This window comes from Muntiacus reevesi, chromosome 5, assembly GCF_963930625.1.
Source record: "Muntiacus reevesi chromosome 5, mMunRee1.1, whole genome shotgun sequence".
Lineage (NCBI taxonomy): Eukaryota > Metazoa > Chordata > Mammalia > Artiodactyla > Cervidae > Muntiacus > Muntiacus reevesi.
The window spans coordinates 41,854,484-41,873,309 of NC_089253.1; the positions used below are offsets into that span (position 1 = coordinate 41,854,484).

The 18,826-nt window shown below is 49.1% G+C and overlaps 3 protein-coding genes across 3 annotated transcripts; 2 read left to right on the forward strand and 1 right to left on the reverse strand.

Annotated features, from left to right (window-relative positions):
- Positions 1-4,524: 4,524 nt before the first annotated feature.
- Positions 4,525-9,822, reverse strand: EIF1AD (eukaryotic translation initiation factor 1A domain containing). The gene is made up of 6 exons (XM_065937776.1): positions 9,381-9,822; positions 8,079-8,302; positions 7,824-7,932; positions 7,614-7,722; positions 7,396-7,443; positions 4,525-6,844 (listed from the first exon to the last, which is right to left on the reverse strand). Exons 2-6 carry the CDS (start codon positions 8,163-8,165, stop codon positions 6,700-6,702), a joined length of 498 nt encoding a protein of 165 aa, XP_065793848.1. The 5' UTR covers positions 8,166-8,302; positions 9,381-9,822; the 3' UTR covers positions 4,525-6,699.
- Positions 9,823-9,946: 124 nt separating this feature from the next.
- Positions 9,947-11,717, forward strand: BANF1 (BAF nuclear assembly factor 1). Its single transcript, XM_065937777.1, has 3 exons — positions 9,947-10,079; positions 10,780-10,918; positions 11,404-11,717. Exons 2-3 carry the CDS (start codon positions 10,796-10,798, stop codon positions 11,548-11,550), a joined length of 270 nt encoding a protein of 89 aa, XP_065793849.1. The 5' UTR covers positions 9,947-10,079; positions 10,780-10,795; the 3' UTR covers positions 11,551-11,717.
- A 5,496-nt stretch (positions 11,718-17,213) lies between these two features.
- On the forward strand, positions 17,214-18,720 carry CST6 (cystatin E/M). Its single transcript, XM_065936618.1, has 3 exons — positions 17,214-17,529; positions 18,054-18,179; positions 18,516-18,720. The coding sequence occupies exons 1-3, from the start codon at positions 17,290-17,292 to the stop codon at positions 18,597-18,599; spliced, it is 450 nt and encodes a 149-aa protein (XP_065792690.1). The 5' UTR covers positions 17,214-17,289; the 3' UTR covers positions 18,600-18,720.
- Positions 18,721-18,826: the final 106 nt, after the last annotated feature.

The following is an 18,826-nucleotide window of genomic DNA, read 5'->3' on the forward strand; positions in this document are numbered from 1 at the left end:
ACCATAGCAAACAGTACGGTGGTAGTTCTTAAAAAATTACAAACAGCAATTCCACTTCTCTGTATATATTCAAAAGAAAGCAAGGTTTCAGAGATATCTGTACACCCATATTCACAGGAGCATTAGTCACAACCGGTAAAAGATGGAAAGAATCCAAGAGTTCATCAATTTAGATAAAAAAAATGTGACACAGGACAAACAATGGAATAGTAGTCAGCCTTAAAGAGGAAGGAAATTATGGCATATGCCGTAACTTCTCATAGATAAACTTTGAGAACATTATACAAAGTAAGAAAAATAATCGTTACAAAAAAGATAACTATTCTATGAGCCCACTTATCTGAGATATCTAGTCAAACTCATCAAAAACAGGAAGTAGGGAATTCCCTGGTGGTTCAGTGGCGAGTGCTCTCACTGCCGAGGGCTCAGGTACAATCCATGTTCAGGGAACTAAGATGTGCAAGCCATGAAGCGTGGTGGATGCCTCCTTCCTCAAAGAGAAAGAAAGTAGAATGGTAGTTGTCAGGGACTGGAGGAAGGGCAAATGGGGAGTTGATAATGGGCATGAAAACATTCTGGAAGCTGGCTATACAACAAGGTCGCTGTACTTAACACTACTGAACTGCACACTTAAAAATGGTTAAGATGGTAAATTTTATGTGTATCTCAATTCAAAAATTCAACTCAAAAACAACTTAGACACAAATACTTAGTGAGCTGCATTAAGGGAAACTTTAGCCCTAAAATATAAAACTGTTTCACATATCACCTAATTACAAAAGGAAAACAGAATCTTTATAGACCTAGAAGCCGTCCCTTTAACCAGGTGATCAAAATGAGTGTCACCAACAGTTGGGCATCCTGCATTACCTGCCTTGTGATCTGCGACAGATGAACATCAGTTCCGCACCTGGTGACGCACCCGGTCAGAGCACATAAGCTCTAGGCTATTTTTGCTAAAACTGTTTAACCCAAATCTAAGCATACAAAACAATCACACAAATCCAAGCCCAGGATGTTTTTGTAAGAAAACTGGCTTGAACTGTTAAAATGTCCATTTTATGAAAAACAGACCAAAAAGATGTTAACAAGTCTATTCTAAATTAAGAGAAGCTAAAGAGATACAACTAAATGTAAAACCTATTTAAAAAAAAAAAACCTATTTTTTTTTTTTTTATGTACAGAGTCGACTGTGACAGAATGTCATAAACTCGTGGCCCTGTTGAAGGTACTCATTTCACAATTCTTTCACTTTTTCTTCAGGTGTGAAAATTACCTAACTAGTCTAGGGGAAGGGAGGAGGTAAAGCTAAAAATTAATGAGTTAAGGACAAAACCAAACGGGTTAGAAAAAGAACCACAGACTAAACTCAAAGGCAGTATAAGGAGAAATACAGTAAAAGCAGAAATTAATGAAATAGAAAAGAAACTAACAACAAGGAATGACAACAAAAAGTCAGTGCTCAGCAGAGAGTAATAAATGAACTTCTGCCAAGATCGACAAGACTGAAAAAGAAAAAAGCACAAACAAATAATATTAGATATAAAAAAGGGGGATACAACTTTGCATACAGTTAAGATTACAGGCTTAAAAGTCGATTAAACTTTGTGCCACAGATGAAATAAGAAATAAATATCACTGACTCAAGAACAGAAACCTGACCAGTCCTATTCTCAATAAAAATCTAAAGTTAAAAATCTACCACTGCAAAAATGCCAGCCACAGTTGGCTTTAGAGTTAAGTTTTACCAAAAATTTTACAAGTGTAAAATTTCAACCTTACACAAACACGTATATAATGAGAGAGAACACATATATAGAGAACATTCTCCAATTCATTTTATGAGGTTGGCATAACCTTGAAAAAACAAAACCACCCAGACAAGGGAAATACTGGAAAGGCAAAGCTTCAACCATCTCACTTATGAACCTGGATGCCAAAATCCTCCCAAATATCAGAAGACCAGATTCAGCAAGATTCTGAAAATGCATCATGGCTATTTTACTCTAGGAATGCAAGGATGTCTTAATGTGAGAAACTGTTAAAAGTATCTCATGTTTGCAGATGAAAGAAGAAAAACTACGTGGCCAGTTCAGAGTGCCGTGGGTGCTCCTTGGCACAGATACACGGCTGGTTGGATGACAAGAGGAAATGAGCTGGGCTGCATTGGGAGGCTCCGGTGGGAACGACCTGGCTATAACAGTTGTCCTGAAGTGACAGACACGTGGAGTCTGACGGGCCCCAAGTCTTAAACCTAACTGCAGCAGGGTCAGGGCTGTTTGGCAGTCAGTCACCTGGACTGGCCATGGCATTGGGGAAGGGCTTGAAACACTCAGCTGACCTTGGGAGCTCTATTCATATGTGGTTAGACTCCACAAGGAAGCTGAAAGAATAGAGGTGGAACTCAGTTGTGGAGAATGACAAAGGGGAATGGTATGCAGATTCTACCTCTATCAGAATTCCTAGCTATGACCCACAGGAGCTAAATGGCTAATAAGGGAGGAAGCAGTGGAGGTTAAAAGGTTTCAGGAAGTAAAAAATGAGGCTATGAAGTAGGTCATAGAATCACTAAGGGATGGAGAAAAGTACAAGGCCAAGCTTATAGATACAACACTCCCTCCCCTCAAATCACACAAATACACCAGGTAAAGTGGGAAACTGGGAATTCCCTGGTGGTTCACTGGTTAGGACTCTGGGCTCTTGTCAAGCCCCCAAGTACAATGCCTGGTCAGGAATTGTAAGATCACACAAGCTGCATGGTGTGGCAGAAAAACAAAAATCCAAAACAAAAAACAAATGTTTGCTGTTTTATCTGCTCTCACCCCTTGTGCCTTTTGGGTAAAAGAACTTCTCTATGCTATGGGAAACACATGTCATATGGATCAGGGTGGCTCATCTTGCTTCCTCTTATTCCCCTTACTCAGCCTTGGCCACAGTGGTTTGCTCAGGAGAGGTAAGTAACCTGAGGAAGGCCAGTGACTCTTCCCTGAAATTCACGGATCCTGAAGAAGTAATGCTCTGTAAGGACTGAGTGCAAACTGGAGCTTCCTGAAAAATACACCTGTAGAGAGAAAGGAGTTGGGCAATCAAGAGAAGCAAAAGACAATCCAAGAAGATGAATGAGAACCCTGACAAAGCCATGCTGGCCGAGGTCAGCTCTGCTCTGGAGACCACAGACCAATGGGCCCTTGTTTGTTTCTGTTGGTTTGAATTAGCCTTTGTCACTTTTAAGTAAGACAGTCCCAAATGATACAAATACTATATATGACCTTTGCCCCCTCAAAACTTAAATATACATAAAATATACGATTCTAAAAATATATAAATTACCAAAGTTGACTCAAGAATAGAAAACTTGAGTTCCACAGGGGACTTCCCTGGCACTCCAGTGGTTAAGACTTTGCCTTCCAATGCAGGGGGTGTGGGACCAAGACCTGGTTGGGGAGGTAAGATTCCACATGCCTCATGGCCCAAACACCAAAGCATAAAACAAAACAATACTGAAACGGATTCAATAAAGACTATTAAAGCAAAAACAAAAACAACTAAGCAGGAAATTCCCGGTGATTCAGCAGTTAGGACTCTGCGTTCTTTGCCAAGGGTTTCAGTTCAATCCCTGGTTAAGGAATTAAGATCCCGCAAGCCGTAAGGCATGGGCAGAACAAAAACCAACACAAACTAAGCAGAGTTACATCAGAATTCAAAGATGGTTCAACACCAATGTAAATCAGTGCAATCATTAAAAACAAATCTTTTTTGACTATTTCAATGGATACCAAAAATTTGTCAATGTGGAATAAAGGGAAAAAACATCATGTTGGGTACAGAAAGAAACCTTTTCAGCCTAATGAAGTTTACCTACCAAAACCCTAAAGCAAGAATAATATTTCATGGTGAAACCTGAGAACCATTCTCACTAAAAGAAACAAGGGTGTCATGTGACATTATACTGGAGGTCCTGCCCTCTGTAATTCATAAAGAAAAGAGTGTAAATAGGGTAAAACTGATTCTAGCAGGATATGATTTGACTTTCTACCCATGAAGCCAAAAGAATTAACTGAAGAACTATTAGAAGTAATGAGAATTCAATTAGATCAAATAGGCAGGTGCACAGAAATGGACAGCTTTCCAACATGCCACTGATGGTCGGAAATGTAATTTCAAAAGAGCCCATTCATAACAACAAATAGCTAAATTAGAATTCTTAAGGCTACATTGAACTAGAAACATCAAAGACCCACACGAGAACTACATCTTAGAAAAGAATACACATAATTCATTTCTGGATAGAAGATCAAAAACTGTTGAGTATGACTGTTCTCCAAATCAAACTATGAGATTAAGAACCATCCCAATGGTAGCACAGGGAACTATATCCAATATTCTGGGATAAACCATAATGGGAAAGAATATTTTAAAAAGAACAACTATATATGTAAAGCTGACTCACTCTGCTGTACGGCAGAGATTGGCACAACATTGTAAATCAATTAAACGTCAAGAAAAACAAAACCCATGCCAATGGAAATCTTAATAGACCCTTTAAATGAAAATTGCCAAGTTCATTCTCAAGTTTTTACATAAAAGAAAATATGAAAATTTCAAGGAACAGTGGGGCAACAGTGAAGGAGAAAGAAATAACAACCATGCCATAACATATGGCATGTGCACAAAGATCAACAAGCCAGATTTCAGAGAGATTCATAAAAACGTGGAAATTTCATTTATTTTAAAAAGGTACTTTAAATCAGTGAGGAAAGAATGAGCCACTAGATTAATGGTACAGGGACAAGTGGCTATCCCTTAAGGGAAAAAAAATTAGTCATCTCCCATAAAAAATAAACTTCAGATGAGTTAAAAATATACCCACACATATACATCTTTAACTCACCTGGTAAATTTTTTGCATGTAAATGTACATACATTTCTATACATGCATATATACACATGTACGTACATACAGGTATGTGTATACATGTAACACTATACTGAGCAAACACAAAAGAGTGAATGAGGAGCAAGTAAATGAAACGGTAGCTGGAGAGGGTGTGGGATCACTGACAGGCTTTTCTGATTGTTTTTCAGATGGGAGACTCTATCATACTTTTGATGCTAACACATCCAGTAGAGAGGATGATAGAACCAAAATTGACACAAAGTCCTGTAGCAGAGACAGGCTCCAAAGTACAAGAGGAAAGGTTTAAGTCCCACTGGGTTAGTGGGCAGTAAAACGACAGAAGGATTAGTGAGCACCGTCTAGGGCAGGTAACAGGTGAGAGTTTCCTCCGATGGCTACTATTTCTTTATGAATAATGAGCTGCTGTGTGTAATTAGCAGAAGGGGAGTTAGTTAAAGTTTTCAAATACAGCATCCTAGGGTAGATCTCCTAGGCAGGGCTGAGTGGCCATCTGAGACTTGTAATTATCATTTTCAGGTAAAACTAGTGAGCCAGGATGGCTGCTTTCTCTAATAGTTCCTTGCGCACAGGCACAGAGGTGCACAACTGGGTTGACCACGGTCAGATCTGTCTGGATGAACATGATGGAGGCAGAAAGGAAGTACAGGGTGTAGACTGTGGAACTGGTGCTGCGTGAAGAAGGAAATGAAGATAGGAGCATGATGGTGAGAATGCGGCACGGCTGGAGGATGAAGATATAGGATTTCTTCCAGGGGTGGGGGGGAAGCATTTCTGTGGGAGGAGGGGGGATAGTTGAGTGAGTAAGCCTCGAGATGGTGATTACACAGATATCTGAATTCAAACAGTGCTGTAGTCTCTAGTGACATTAGGGGCAGAGAGTGACTAGGGATACAGGCAACAGGCCTGCAACAGAAGGGCCTCAGTGATGGGGGCATCAAAGACTTAAGGGGCCACAGCATTGAACGGGCCCATGCATGGATGCAGACAACAATGACGGATGCAGAGAACAATGACAGAAGCAGGGGAGGAAGACTCTGAGCCAGGAGGTAAACTTCAACGTCTGAGCACTGACTACAAGGTCAATGCCAGCAATGAAGAGGGAGAATGTACAGTCAGAAGTGAAAAGCTTCAAAGGAGAAGTGAAATGATGTGGGTGGCCAGAAGGCTGAAGAATGACGGTCTGAGCAGCCACAAAGAGGACACCGACCAGGGTAGGTACACTCAGCGTCGAGGTGGGTACTCCTGTGGTCACAGGTGATGAAAGAGGCGGGGACAGTGGCTCATGAAGCACCACGAGATTCACCCTGAGTGTCTCATAGAGGCAGGCGGGCACTAAGTCCCACTGTGATCCTACATGCCTGAGTCAGCATTAACTGCAAGCAGGCAATGAAGTGGGAATGCCCCCATGCATTAACTGCATGCAAGGAAGCACACAGGGCCTGGCATTGACTTAAGTCCTGGACGAGACAGGCAGAAACTAGGAAAGATTCCAGAAATTCCCCATTTCCTGCCCATTCAGCCCACCTGCCCACGAGGCCACCACCGAGGAGCAGTGTGTCATCTTATCCACGTCCCTCCTTCCTCCAAAGAGCCACTCCAACACCAGCATGAGTCAGCACCCACCAGGGGTTTAATTCTCCTATGTCAGAAGGTCAGTTCAGAGAGGGGCCCTGCCTCGTCCCCATCCAGGGGGAAAGATCCGCAGAGCCCCCTGGGAATGTCCATGCTCAGAGGAGCCCAGGACTAGTCTCTGAGCAAGAGGAGAAGTGGGTCCTGGGGTCTCAGGTCGCCTCCTCCTCTTCACTCTCCTCCTCGCTCTCATGATACTGTCTGCGGTTGGTGTTAACAAAGAGGTCAGAATCATCTTCAGAGCTGGACTCTTCTCCTGATGACTGTGGCTCAGCTGGGAGTTCTGGCTGAGCCTGTCTGCACGGGGGAAATGGAGAGTTAGCCCAGTGCCTTCTGAGAAGACCTGCAAACAAGGAACCTCACAAAGAGGACCATATGGCCAAGCAGTCAGGGCTCAGTGAGCCAGACAGGGAAAGAACTGCAGGAAAACTGGGCCAAGGAACACTGGCGAAACACTACCTCCCCACACCCATCTCAGAAATTCATTAGAACTGCTGATTTTAATAGTAACGATTCTACTATGACCAACTAACACTCAATGAACTCACACTGCTTACCAGGTACTATACTAAGCAATTTTATAAGCATCAGTCTCTTTAATCCCTACAGACCTCCCATTTTAGAGGTGGTGAAATACCAGCCTAAGAGCTTAACCTGCTTAAAGTTGTAACTTGCAAAGCCCAGACTTTAACCCAGAAGATCTGACTTTCAAGCCATACTCATGACCACATATTCAGGCACTCTCACCAGGGACCTGATATACAAAGAAAGAAAAACTATTTCCCCTCAAGGTACCAAGGTCTGAATCCCCATTTTCTGTCTTCCTTATCCCAAGACTTGTGTCTCACCTGTTCCTATTGTTGTGTTTCTCAGCCACTTCGGAGAAGGCCTCAGGCCTATACCAAGAGAAAAGCCAAGGTCAGAAAGGACAGAGAAACCCTGTCAGCAAGAGTTGTTGCCAGCTGTTCCTGCCTGAAATGCCACGACCTTCCCTCCCCTAAGCCCACAGGTATGAACGAAATCCCCAGAGAAGTGGGGCCGCCAATGACCATGAGGACCGCCCTACCAGTGCCCATCCTTCTGCAGAGAGCGCACGTGGTCTTTGCAGAGCACAAAGGAGATCTCAGCCTTCACCTTCTCTCCTTCTTCAATAGGGTCAACGATGAGAAAGTCCCCTGCAAGGGGAGGAGAGAAAAGCACAGTGGGTCCTGCTTGTGGTGGGGGAAGCCGAGGCCACAGGAAACGGTTCAGTCTCCCAAAAGGCTGCCTCTCTCACCTCTCTTGATCCAGATGTTCTTGCGGTACTTGGAAGGCATGCTCACCAGGAAGCGCTGCCCCTGGGCTGTCTCCACCTCGTGTAGATTGTTCCCTGGGGTCCTGAGGACCTGGTCCAGGAGAGACCAAGAACCAATCAGCTTCATCAGCCAGTTCCAACACCTGCTGAGCTGAACAGCACCCTGCCCCAACCCCAGGGGCCTAAGAGGGATGGAGGCTGGGGGAGGCAGAGCAGACGGTCCCTGATGCCACTCACCCTCACGATCTGCTGCTGGTCAGAGGGCACCATGTGCTCCCCCAGCACCTCCTTCACCACATGTTTCCTCTTGGTGGCCTGAGACATGGTGGGTCCTGTCCCAGGGAGGTGAGGGATGCAGAGACTCTCAGTTCTTCCTCCTGAGTGTTTCAGATGGTAGGCTGAGAGGCCAGGACTCTTTTGAAGATGAGGACGGGCCTTTTACTGAGGAGTGACACAATGTCCTGGGGAAGAACGTGGGCTCTGAAATCCAATTGACTGGAAATAACCACCTTGGTTATTTCCTGGCTTTTCAATTTCTCTAGACTTCAGAGAACTAACCCAGAGCATTAATATTAGAACAAAATAATCATAAGCAAAGCAGGAAACACAACATAAGACACATAAAAGTAACTTGTGTTTATCCCTTAAGTACTGGCATAACCATAAAAACATAAAACAATATGTTTTAGAAAAATAAGCCCTTCTGGGAACCACTTGGGGAAGAAGCAAGGTAAGTCACTTCTTCCTTAACCTGCTTGTACATCTCAGGTGTGACACAACCACACAGATCTTCAGTCTCTCAATAGCCTACAGACACAGACCAGCTAAGACGAGCCAGGTCAGGAATGAGCTAATTTAAGGGCAAGGTAGACTAAATTGATGCTTTTGAACTGTGGTGTTGGAGAAGACTCTTGAGAGTCCCTTGGTCTTCAAGGAGATCCAACCAGTCAATCCTAAACGAAACTGGTTCTGAATATTCACTGGAAAGACTGATGCTGAAGCTGAAACTCCAATACTTTGGCCATCTGATGTGAAGAATTGGCTCACTGCAAAAGACCCTGATGCTGGGAAAGACCGAAGTCAGGAAGAGAAGGGGACGACAGAGGATGAGATGGTTGGATGGCATCACCAACTCAATGGACATGAGTTTGAGCAAGCTCCGGGAGTTGGTGATGGACAGGGAAGCCTAGTGTTCTGCAGTCCACGGGGTCGCAAAGAGTCAGACACGACTGAGCGACTGAACTGAACTGAGACCGATTTGATCTTTGGCATCTACTGTTTCTGACCCTGGTACTGCAAGACAACGACTGATGCGTACTCAGAAGACTGTTGTTCACTCGTTAAGTCATGTCCGACTCTTGCGACCCCATGGACTGCAGCACTCCAGGCTGCCCTGTCCTTAACGATCTCCCCGAGTTTGCTCAAAGTCATGATGGTTTCCAAAGGAAACTCCGAAGTGTCATCTCTAGTTGCCGTCCCCTGCCCTCCTCCTTCCTTATCCCGGAGGAAAAATGCTCAGAGGGAAAGATCCAAACTTACTCTCTAGCCTTCGGATCCCACGAGAGCTGCCAGAACGACCCGGTTCTCCAAGCAGGACGCTGAGATCGGCTCGTCCACGACTCACTTCAGGGCTGAGGCAATGAAAGTAGAGAAAAAGGACTCGACAGTGGTCACGACGGTGGAGTCGGCTTGGACTCAGGTCTCGGGCGCATCCGGTTCCCGTCCAACTCTAACTAAAGTCCGGCAGTGAGGAGGACAACGCGTGTAGGCCTGAGTCGGACACCGTACTTCAGGCGCTCTCCCGGAAGTCTCCTGGTCACGCCTCTCTCCTTGTCCGTTTCTCTAATTCTTCCCACCACCAGGTCGGTCAAGGTTAAGTGGTTAAGTTCCGCATGCTGTGCAGCAGATAAATATAAGTTTTCTTCTCACAGGTTTCTGTTCCCTGAGGCCGGAAATACTTCCCAAGAAGCAAGGCTACAAAAGGCAGTCCGGCTTCCTGCGATGTAACCGGAAATAAACACCTACTAAGGGCGCTCTCGAGGTCCGGGTGGTGTCGCAACTCTATGACTCTAAGCGGCTAGAAGTGCCCAATGTAGGTTGGTTTTTTTTTTTTTTTTTTTTTTAAGGCGGCCCTTGAGGCGACCCGGAAGCGGAAGTGGAAGAAAGTTCTAGTGGGCTGAGGTAGCGGCGGGAGCAGCCGGCTGGCGGGAGCAGTCGTTACAGAAACGGGAGCTGCGGGTGAGCGCGAGCCGCGGAGCAGGGCTCGGGCTGGAGGCCAGAACGGGCGCGGGGAGGAGGGGGAGGCAGGGAGGAGAGGGGCCGCAGGCGCTGAGAAGGGCCAGACGATGCGCTCTCCGAGAGGGCTCAGCGAGGCGCTGGGAGGGGGCGGGGCGCGGCGCCTTGGGGGCGGGGTCCACGGCGTAGGGCGCGGCGGGAGTCCAGGTGTGGAGCTGACGCGGCTGGCTGAGAGGGTGTGCGTGCTCTGCCTGCGCTTTCGTTCTGGGCGCAGCCTGTGCGGCGGCTGGGTCAGAGAGCCTTTCATTTGCTTTTCGGGCCAAGTGGCCATTCCAGACCCGAGTCAGTGCTGCTTTTGCCCAGCCAAGGTCACAGAGGAGTGACATCTTCAGGGCGGGCCCTGGGTGTTGACCTACTGTGGAAATCATACCTTTGTCTTGCATGCGCCGCCTGTTAGGGCAAGATAGTTTCTCCTCGGGGGCGGTACCAAAACGCAACTCCCGCAGGGACTGGGAGAGACTTCGCTCTTAAACAGTGAGGAAAAGACTCTGCTTAGACCTCAGTTTTCTTATCGGTGAAGTAGGGGGAATCGAGAAAGCTCCCATAACAGCTGCTCTGGCATTCTCTTCCTGTGAGATTGCCAGTGGGTTTTCGGGCGTTCCCGGGTTTTCAGGCCTAATTTCCCTTTTCTTGGGATTCCCAGATTAAGCTTGATCGAGATGACAACCTCCCAAAAGCACCGAGACTTCGTGGCAGAGCCCATGGGGGAGAAACCGGTGGGAAGCCTGGCCGGGATTGGCGAAGTCCTGGGCAAGAAACTGGAGGAAAGGGGCTTTGATAAGGTGCGGAGTGGCCGCCTGTAGTTGGCCGGGGTGCGGGGCACGACTACACTATTTCCTGGCAGCTGGGGAGTGAGGAGGGTTTGTATATCTGGGCGGGGGGGTGGGTTGGGGGGGTTGGACGCTCGTGTGTGGTCTTCAGAGTCAGCCTGGAAGAAACCACCCTGCCTCTTGGGCTCCTGTGTGGGGAGCCACAGGAAAGTGGCCCTTTTTCCCCCCGTGATGTTTTATTTCTGTTTGCCCTGGGTTCTTAGTTGCAGCATGCAGGATCTTTCATTGTGACTCACAGGCTCCAGAACCCACGGGGCTTAGTTGCCCCACAGCAAGTAGGATGTTAGATTCCGGGCCAGGGATTGAACCCATGTCCCCTGCAATCCGGGGCAGATTCTTCACCACTGGGCCAGCAGGGAAGTCCCCGGAAGTGGTCGTCTTGTCCCTAGTCCTACAGAGCACTCAGCAGCCCATCTTTTGCTTTGACCGTTTTGCAGGCCTATGTGGTCCTCGGCCAGTTTCTGGTCCTAAAGAAAGATGAAGACCTTTTCCGGGAATGGCTGAAGGACACGTGCGGCGCCAATGCCAAGCAGTCCCGGGACTGCTTTGGCTGCCTGCGGGAGTGGTGTGACGCCTTCTTGTGATGCTCTCTGGGGAGCCCCCGATCCCAAGCCCCAGCATTGAGTCTCCAGAGTTTGCAGCCTAGTGAGGACTCCTCCTCCGTCCTCTACAAAGGAAGAGATTGCTGTTGTCATGCACACCTCCCATGTACTCCAGGGCCTTTGGGGAGTTCTCTCCCCTCACCATTTCAACTTTTTTGGAATTCTCACCCTTGCATGCATCTTCCTTCTCCTTTCCCTGCCAGTTTCATGACAATAATTAACAGCTTTTCTGAGTGGATTCCTGGCCCTGCCCCTCACCCCCACCCCCACCTGTGGTCTCTTTTATGCCATTTGGCAGTCTTTTTGGCAGAACAGTCACTGTCCTTGTAAAGTTTTTTAAATCAATAAAGCCAGTGGCCTTCATGACTGGGCTTTGTATGTGGGAAGCATTCGGGCTGGGAGTTGCCTGTCCCTCAGGGACTGACCAGGTTTGCCACACTGCTTATCAGTGCAGACTGAAACTGGCAGCTTCCCTCACACTCCCGAGGGCGGCCGTCCTGGCAATACGGGCCTTGGGCAGGTGCTTCAAAGTGTCTCAATCCCTCACTAATGTGGGAGAGAGAGTGGGTTGGTTCCTTCCCGGGGTTCCAGATGTCCGTGTGGTCAACAGCTGGGTTAGTCAGCACCTGGTGGAAAGTCCGAGGGAGCCAGAGCAGGAAGAGGGTGGATGGGATGTGGGCTAAGGTCTACCTGCCATTGGTCATGTGCTCTCCTGGCCTCTGTGATGAGTGGGCAGGGCTCATGCAGTCCGCCCTGTTCTCTCAGGGGGGCAGAAAGTGTGTGGGCAACACAACTGGGTGGGCAGGCTTGAGTGAGTTAGACTTGTATTTGGTGTATTTTCATTTTCTGTTCATTGGACTTAGTACGAACCAGGTTCAGAGCTAAGGTCTGTGCAAACATTTTTTTTTCTTTCATAATAAGTAATAGTTTTCCACAGATGAAACTAGAGGCTCAGGCTAACATGTCTATGGACTTAACTACTGGGAAGTAGCCACACTGGTCCTCAAAACATCACATGGAAACCCATGGACCTGAGAGCCATGGGTGTTCTTTGCTCATGGCGCTTGGTCTCTCTGAGACTCAGTTTCCCCACCTGGAAGATGAAATTGTTGTAAGGATCAGATGTAGTGCTGGTGTTGTTCAGGAGCTACTTGTTTATAGAATTTTCCTCATCCTCAGGGCTTAACAGTCTGGTGAGGGGAGAAATGACATCATAAATAGAAACATTGAGGAGATTTTCATGATCTCAGAATAGGGAAAGATTAAAAAGGTGATAAATTCAACTCCATCATAGAAATTTTGTTCAAGATAATCTGAGTGAGTGAGGAGCCTAACCCAGGGTGAGAAAGGATCTTTGTGACCCACATAGATGACAAAGGACTCCAGAGCTGCAGTCAAGAGAAAGCAGATGATACAATAGAAATATGGGTGAAAGACCTGGAGGGCAGCCACAGAAGAATACCTAAGTGGTGAATAAGCATGTCAGAAGGTGTTCAGTCACATTAAGTCATCAGAAACGCAAGTAAGATGCCATTATACACTCACAGGATTGGCAAATTTTAAGTCAGACAATACTAAGTTCTGATGAGGAAATGGAGCAACAGGAACAGATATCCAACTAGTGGGAGTGTAAATTGATGTGAACAATTGGGGAAAACAGTTGGGTGTTTGCCAGTAAAACTGAAGACCCACCCTGTAAGCCAGGAGTTCCTCTCCAGGGATGGGACAGGACACAAGGCACACCTGCGTCAGCACCTGAGCAGATGTTCACAGCAGCTTTGTTCATTCACAAGAGCTCCCAGCTGGATCCATGTATGAGGATCTTCGCAGAGGCAGTGAAACTAGACGGGGAAAAAATGCTTATTGCAAAAGAAAATGAAGTCACTGAGTTGTATCCAATTCTCTGTGACCCTAATGGGCTGTAGCCTGCCAGGCTGCTCTATCCATGGGACTTTACAGGCAAGGATACTGGAGTGGGTTGCCATTTCATTTTCCAGGGGATCTTCCCGACCCAGGGATCGAACCCGGCTCCCGCACTGCAGGCAGACTCTTTACTGTCTGAGCCATCAGGGAAGCTTATTGCAAAGGTCATTGGTAAAGAAAGGGAAGTGGGGAGTGATTGCCTTTGGGGGAAGGAGACAGGTGTGATGCACGGGAGCATAGAGGACTGAGAGTGGCAGTTTCCACTTCTTGACCTGTATGGGGTGATCCAAGACACTGTACTGTTCTATATGTTAGCTACATCTCAGAACAGTAGAAGATAAAAGGGAGAACAAAAATAAAGACCCAAGGATAGAGCAATTAGGTAATCAGTCAGAAATCGAAAGGATGAAGGTTCAGTGTAAGCCTGGGTCTTGGAAGTGTGAGAGGCCCCCTGGAAGGTCACCAGGTGGCCAGAGCTGGGCCCAGCTCATGTTACAGGCTGCTTCCTTGGAGGGTGCCAGTCTGTAGCCCAGAAAGGTAGTAACGGGGACTGTCCCTGGAGTTTCAGGCCATACTATCTTTCTAGTGTTACTCTGGTTGGGTCCAGGGTCTTCCAGCTGTCCTGACCTCTGATTAATTTTCTTCACCTGCAAAATGATGGTGCTTACTACCTCAGGGTGTTTGTGAGAATAGACCAGTGGGTGAAAAGTCTTTGGAAATTGTTAGGTTGCTGTGCAAAAGATTTGTTGGTGTCAGCACAAAGGAATGACAGGGTAGGGGCAAGTGAGCTGGGTGCACTGGCCCTTGGTGAGTCGAGAGACTGGGCCTTGGCTAGTTTCCCAGGGAGCTGGTGTAGATTAAGTGCGGCTGCAGCTGAGTTCTACGTGACAGAAAAGCAGACCTAGAAGAACCCGAGGAGGTTCCTGGCCACTTGGGGCTGCTTCTGCACCCCTCCCAGCATGTGCTGCAGCCTGGGCCTCCTGCTCCCCCACTGCCAGGTTCTCTTGATCGGGCTCCTGCCTGGCCTTGGTCTCCTAATCAAGCCAAGCTCTCCCCAGCTCTTGCACAAATGGGTCTGTAGCAGAGAAGAACCAGTTCTCACTCCACACTGGAACTGTTTCTTTGACTCTCTTCCTGCTCTTCTTATGTGTTGTGTTAGTCACTGAGTCATGTCTGACTCTTTGCGACCCCCTGAACTGTAGCCCGCCAACCTCCTGCCTGTGGAATTCTCCAGGCAAGAATACTGGAGTGGATAGCCATTCCCTTCTCTGGGGGATCTTCCTGATTGAGGAATTGAACCCCAATCTTCTGCATTGTAGGTGAATTCTTTACTGTCAGAGCCACCTGGGAAGCCAGAACATAATGGCCTGCCTCAAAGGACCCTGGCCCTCTGCCTGACTGTGAAACTAAAGTGCCTTTGTTCACCTCAGAGCGAGAGAATCTGACTCTGTCCCCCTGTGAATGACTACAAAAAAGGGATTAACACACCCTTCCCAAATGCTGGCCCTTCCCGGAGATGTTTTGGAAGACTGAAGGCCCTTTTTACTTTACTTCCTCACTGCCTCTCCCTCTCTGTTGTGCCTTTTGACTTTAGTTCCTCATTGCTTCTCCCTCAGGTTCTATAAAAGAGCCTGGCACCCAGACCGCAACAGGATGGTCATTTTGAGACATTAGTCTGCCATCTTCTCAGTCGGCCAGCTTTCCAAATATAGTTGTGTTCCTTGCCTCAGCACCTTGTCTGTGGGATTCACTGGCCTGTCGAGCAGAGGGAGCTTGGACTCCATAACTGGTCTGTCCCTTTAAGGCAGACACCTGAGCCCACAGCAAACTTGTGACTATTCCTTGGCATCCCAAGATTGTTTTTCACAGCTGTGCTGAGGGGCTGGGGCAGCATCTGGACTGGGCAGTGACTACATGCTGGTCCCGGTCTCCCTGGGAGAAATCCCTACCTTTCCTGACCGCGGGATTCTGAGGGTCTGAGAATTGGGGTTGGGATCGGGGAATCTTGGATGCTTATTCATAATATTCACCACAGTAATAGCTACCACTTACTAAGCACCAATACTTCATTGCTTATTGAAAACCACAACCTCTCCCCATCCCCAGGTAAGATCCTCAGAGGCCCCGAAGCACTAAAGATTAGTGTCCCCAGAGCAAAAAACACCACACCCCCCCACCGCAACAAGTTAATTAAAAGTACAAATTGCCCTGCACTTGGCTTCCCTAGTGGCTCAGCGGTAAAGAATCTGCCTGCAATAAAGGAGACGCAGGAGATGCTGGTTTGATCCCTGGGTAGGGAAGATCCTCAGGAGAGGGGCATAGCAACCCATTCCAGAATTCTTGCCTGGAGAATCCCAATGGACAGAGGAGCCCAGCGGGCTACAGTCTACAGGGTCTCAAAAAGTCTGAAGCCGCTAAGCATGCACCCTGAATTTTTAAAATACTAATTGTAGAAAATTCTAACATATGTCAAACTTTTCCTGTGTTGACTACTTCAGTGCTGCTTTTTATATTTTGTCAGATTATTCCCCCCAGAAATCATAGCCCTGGGTCTATGCCCACTGGTCCAGTGGTTAAGACTCCCTTCCAAAGGGGGATGTGCATTCTATCCCTGGTCTGGGAAATAAGATCCTACATGCAGGGCGTGGCCGAAAAGTTAAAAATCGTAGCCCTGTTTTGCTGGTACCTCCAACATATGCCCACTTTACCTATGGGTGCCCCAGTTTCAGGCCATTATAATTAGCAAGACCTTAGAAGACAAGAATTGTCACCTTTCTTCAGGTGAGGACTGAGGCTGCTCCCAGAGGTCACAGGGCTTGCTGGAAGCCCCCCAGGCAGTAAATGGCAGAGCTGGGACTATTCACACTCCTGGCCAGTTCTCATCCTTTGGGCTCCCTCTGGATTGAGAACACAGATTTGAGTTAGACTGTGTCTCCTGTGTGTGTGTGCTCAGTCATGTCCAAATCTATGTGACCCCATGGACTGTAGCCTGCCAGCCTCCTCTGTCCATGGGATTTTCCTGGCAAGAAAACTGGAGCGGGTTGCCATTTCATATTCCAGGGGATCTTCCCGACCCAGGGATTGAACTTTTATCTCTTACGTCTCCTGCATTGGCAGGTGGATCCTATACCACTAGCGCCTGCCTGGGCTCAAAAGCCAGTGTCACCATATACTATTTACCAGGCTGTGTTCTTGGGCAAAATCAATCGTTTACTCTGTGTCCTGTTTACTCCTCTGTAAAATGGAGCCCTTGCTCACTGATCCCTACATCATGCTGGTCATGAGGGTTAAACAGTGCCCGGCTCAGTGCAGTAAGGACTCCTGCTTACCTGCCATTTATAAAGCACCTGGCCTCCCCTAAGCACTTATTGAAGCCTGGAAGCAACCCATTTCCCAAAGGAGGAAACTGAGGCAGTGAGGGTTAAGTAACATCTCCAAGGCTACGCACTGGAGACAGTTAAGAGCTTGCTGGTAGCTGTTGTTGGTTTCTCATGTGGGATGGGTCTCTGTGAACTGTCCCAGTGCTGGCACTTGCGGCTGGGAGCTGTCGCAGTCCTTTGCCTTCACCAACCGGGTGTGCCTGGAGGGCAAGCAGCGTGGTGGTGATGCCCAGGTGTGCTCGGGCCTGTCCGCTGTCCTCCTCGGCACCCCGAAGGCGGCCTCGCGGGTGGACCGCCCAGGCTGGGTGGATCCCTCCCCGCCTGCGGGGGCGCGCGGCGCGCGGCGGGCGGGGCCAGGCGGGGCCGCGGAGCGCATAAAAGCGGCGCCGGCCGCGGTCGGACACCGACTCCGACGACCATGGCGCGTCCTAGCCTCCTGCTGCCGATGGCCCTGGCCTTGCTCGCATTCTGCCTCCTGGCGCTGCCCCGCGACGCCCGGGCCCGGCCGGGGGACCGCAAGGTCGGAGAACTGCAGGAGCTGTCGCCCAGCGACCCGCAGGTGCAGAAGGCGGCGCAGGCGGCCGTGGCCAACTACAACATGGGCAGCAACAGCGACTACTACTACCGCGACATCACCGTCCTCCGGGCCCACAGCCAGGTGCGGGCCGGCCGGGCTGGGCTGGGCAGGGCCGGGGCGGGGGCGGTGCCGGCAGCAGGGGGAGGCGAGCGCGGCCCCAGCCGGGCCCCAGATGGAGGGGGCGACTAAGAGTAATCAGGGCGGCACCTTAATACAACAGAGTCTTCAAAATCCAATTAATGTCACAAGTCCATGCGGAGCAGAATCTCAGAATTTCAAATAAGATTCAACCCTGAATTGGCCTTGTCCTGAAAGGCAGACTGGGGTGCGGTGGGGTGAGGGAGAAGGGGCAGCTGCCTGGACTTGAGTCGCAGGCTCCTGCCAGGCCCAGGCTCTGCCCGCCTCCCCAGGGACCCCCCACCAGAAGTCCCTGCTGCCCTCTCCCGGCCTTTCCAGTCCCCCCATCCCAGGTCTGAATCCAAAGGCGGTGTGCTGCCTATGCCCAGGGGAAGGTGATGGGTGATGGGAGGACACGGAGGGAGGTGAGCGGTCCAGGTCAAGCGTTGTCTCCAGGCACCCCTGACCTGTGCCCACCTCTGCCCCAGCTGGTGGCGGGCATCAAGTACTACCTGACTGTGGACATGGGGAGCACGGCCTGCCGGAAGAGTGCCGTGGCTGGAGACCACGTAGACCTCACCACCTGCCCCCTGGCCGCAGAAGCAGAACAGGAGGTAACAGCTGTGTCCCCAGTTAGGCATCAGCCCAGCAGCCGGCCCCTCAGGTTGCCCAGCCTGAACTGGTCTGGCTGGCCAGGCTGATATCTGGCTGACTCAGCCCAGAGGCTAGGGTGAGGGTGCAGAGAGGAGCAGACTGGGGCTTCCCCTGAACTTGGGGGGCGGGGGGAGGTAGGATGCCGGGGTTGGCTGGAAAGATCTGGGGTCTGGTGGTCCTGGCCATCTAATTCGCTGTTCCTTCTTGCATCCCAGAGTGTCACAGGCACAGGGCTGTTGGGAGGCGGCGGCCTGGGGCCTGGGCTCACCCCACCTTTTTCATCCTTCTCTCTGCAGAAGCTGCGCTGTGACTTTGAGATCCTTGTGGTTCCCTGGAAGAACTCCTCCCAGCTTCTAAAGCATGACTGTGTGTCCCTGTAGAGACCCCTGTGGACTCGGGGGAGGGAGGCAGCCAACGAGGCTGGGCAGGACTGGGCGCATGGGTGGAGGGCATGTCAGTTCCTTGGACCATAGCTACGGCAATAAATTGCTAGCACTGCTTCTGGCATTGGTCTCTTCTGAGTCCCTCTCTCATCCCCCACTCCCATTCCCAACAACCTGCCTCCAGCCAACAGGGTGCCCACAACACCCCAAGCTCGGCCTCTGCC

What these genes read in the sequence shown, in the direction of transcription:
- CST6 (XM_065936618.1), top strand. Translation starts at nt 17,290, where the DNA reads ATGGCGCGTCCTAGCCTCCTGCTGCCGATGGCCCTGGCCTTGCTCGCA. An exon ending in TCCTCCGGGCCCACAGCCAG is followed by an intron (nt 17,530 to 18,053) that starts GTGCGGGCCGGC and finishes CCTCTGCCCCAG; the next exon opens with CTGGTGGCGGGCATCAAGTA. An exon ending in CCGCAGAAGCAGAACAGGAG is followed by an intron (nt 18,180 to 18,515) that starts GTAACAGCTGTG and finishes TTCTCTCTGCAG; the next exon opens with AAGCTGCGCTGTGACTTTGA.
- EIF1AD (XM_065937776.1), bottom strand. Translation starts at nt 8,165, where the DNA reads ATGTCTCAGGCCACCAAGAGGAAACATGTGGTGAAGGAGGTGCTGGGG. An exon ending in GAACATCTGGATCAAGAGAG is followed by an intron (nt 7,723 to 7,823) that starts GTGAGAGAGGCA and finishes CTCCCCTTGCAG; the next exon opens with GGGACTTTCTCATCGTTGAC. An exon ending in CTGCAGAAGGATGGGCACTG is followed by an intron (nt 7,444 to 7,613) that starts GTAGGGCGGTCC and finishes CTCTTGGTATAG; the next exon opens with GCCTGAGGCCTTCTCCGAAG.
- BANF1 (XM_065937777.1), top strand. Translation starts at nt 10,796, where the DNA reads ATGACAACCTCCCAAAAGCACCGAGACTTCGTGGCAGAGCCCATGGGG. An exon ending in AGGAAAGGGGCTTTGATAAG is followed by an intron (nt 10,919 to 11,403) that starts GTGCGGAGTGGC and finishes ACCGTTTTGCAG; the next exon opens with GCCTATGTGGTCCTCGGCCA.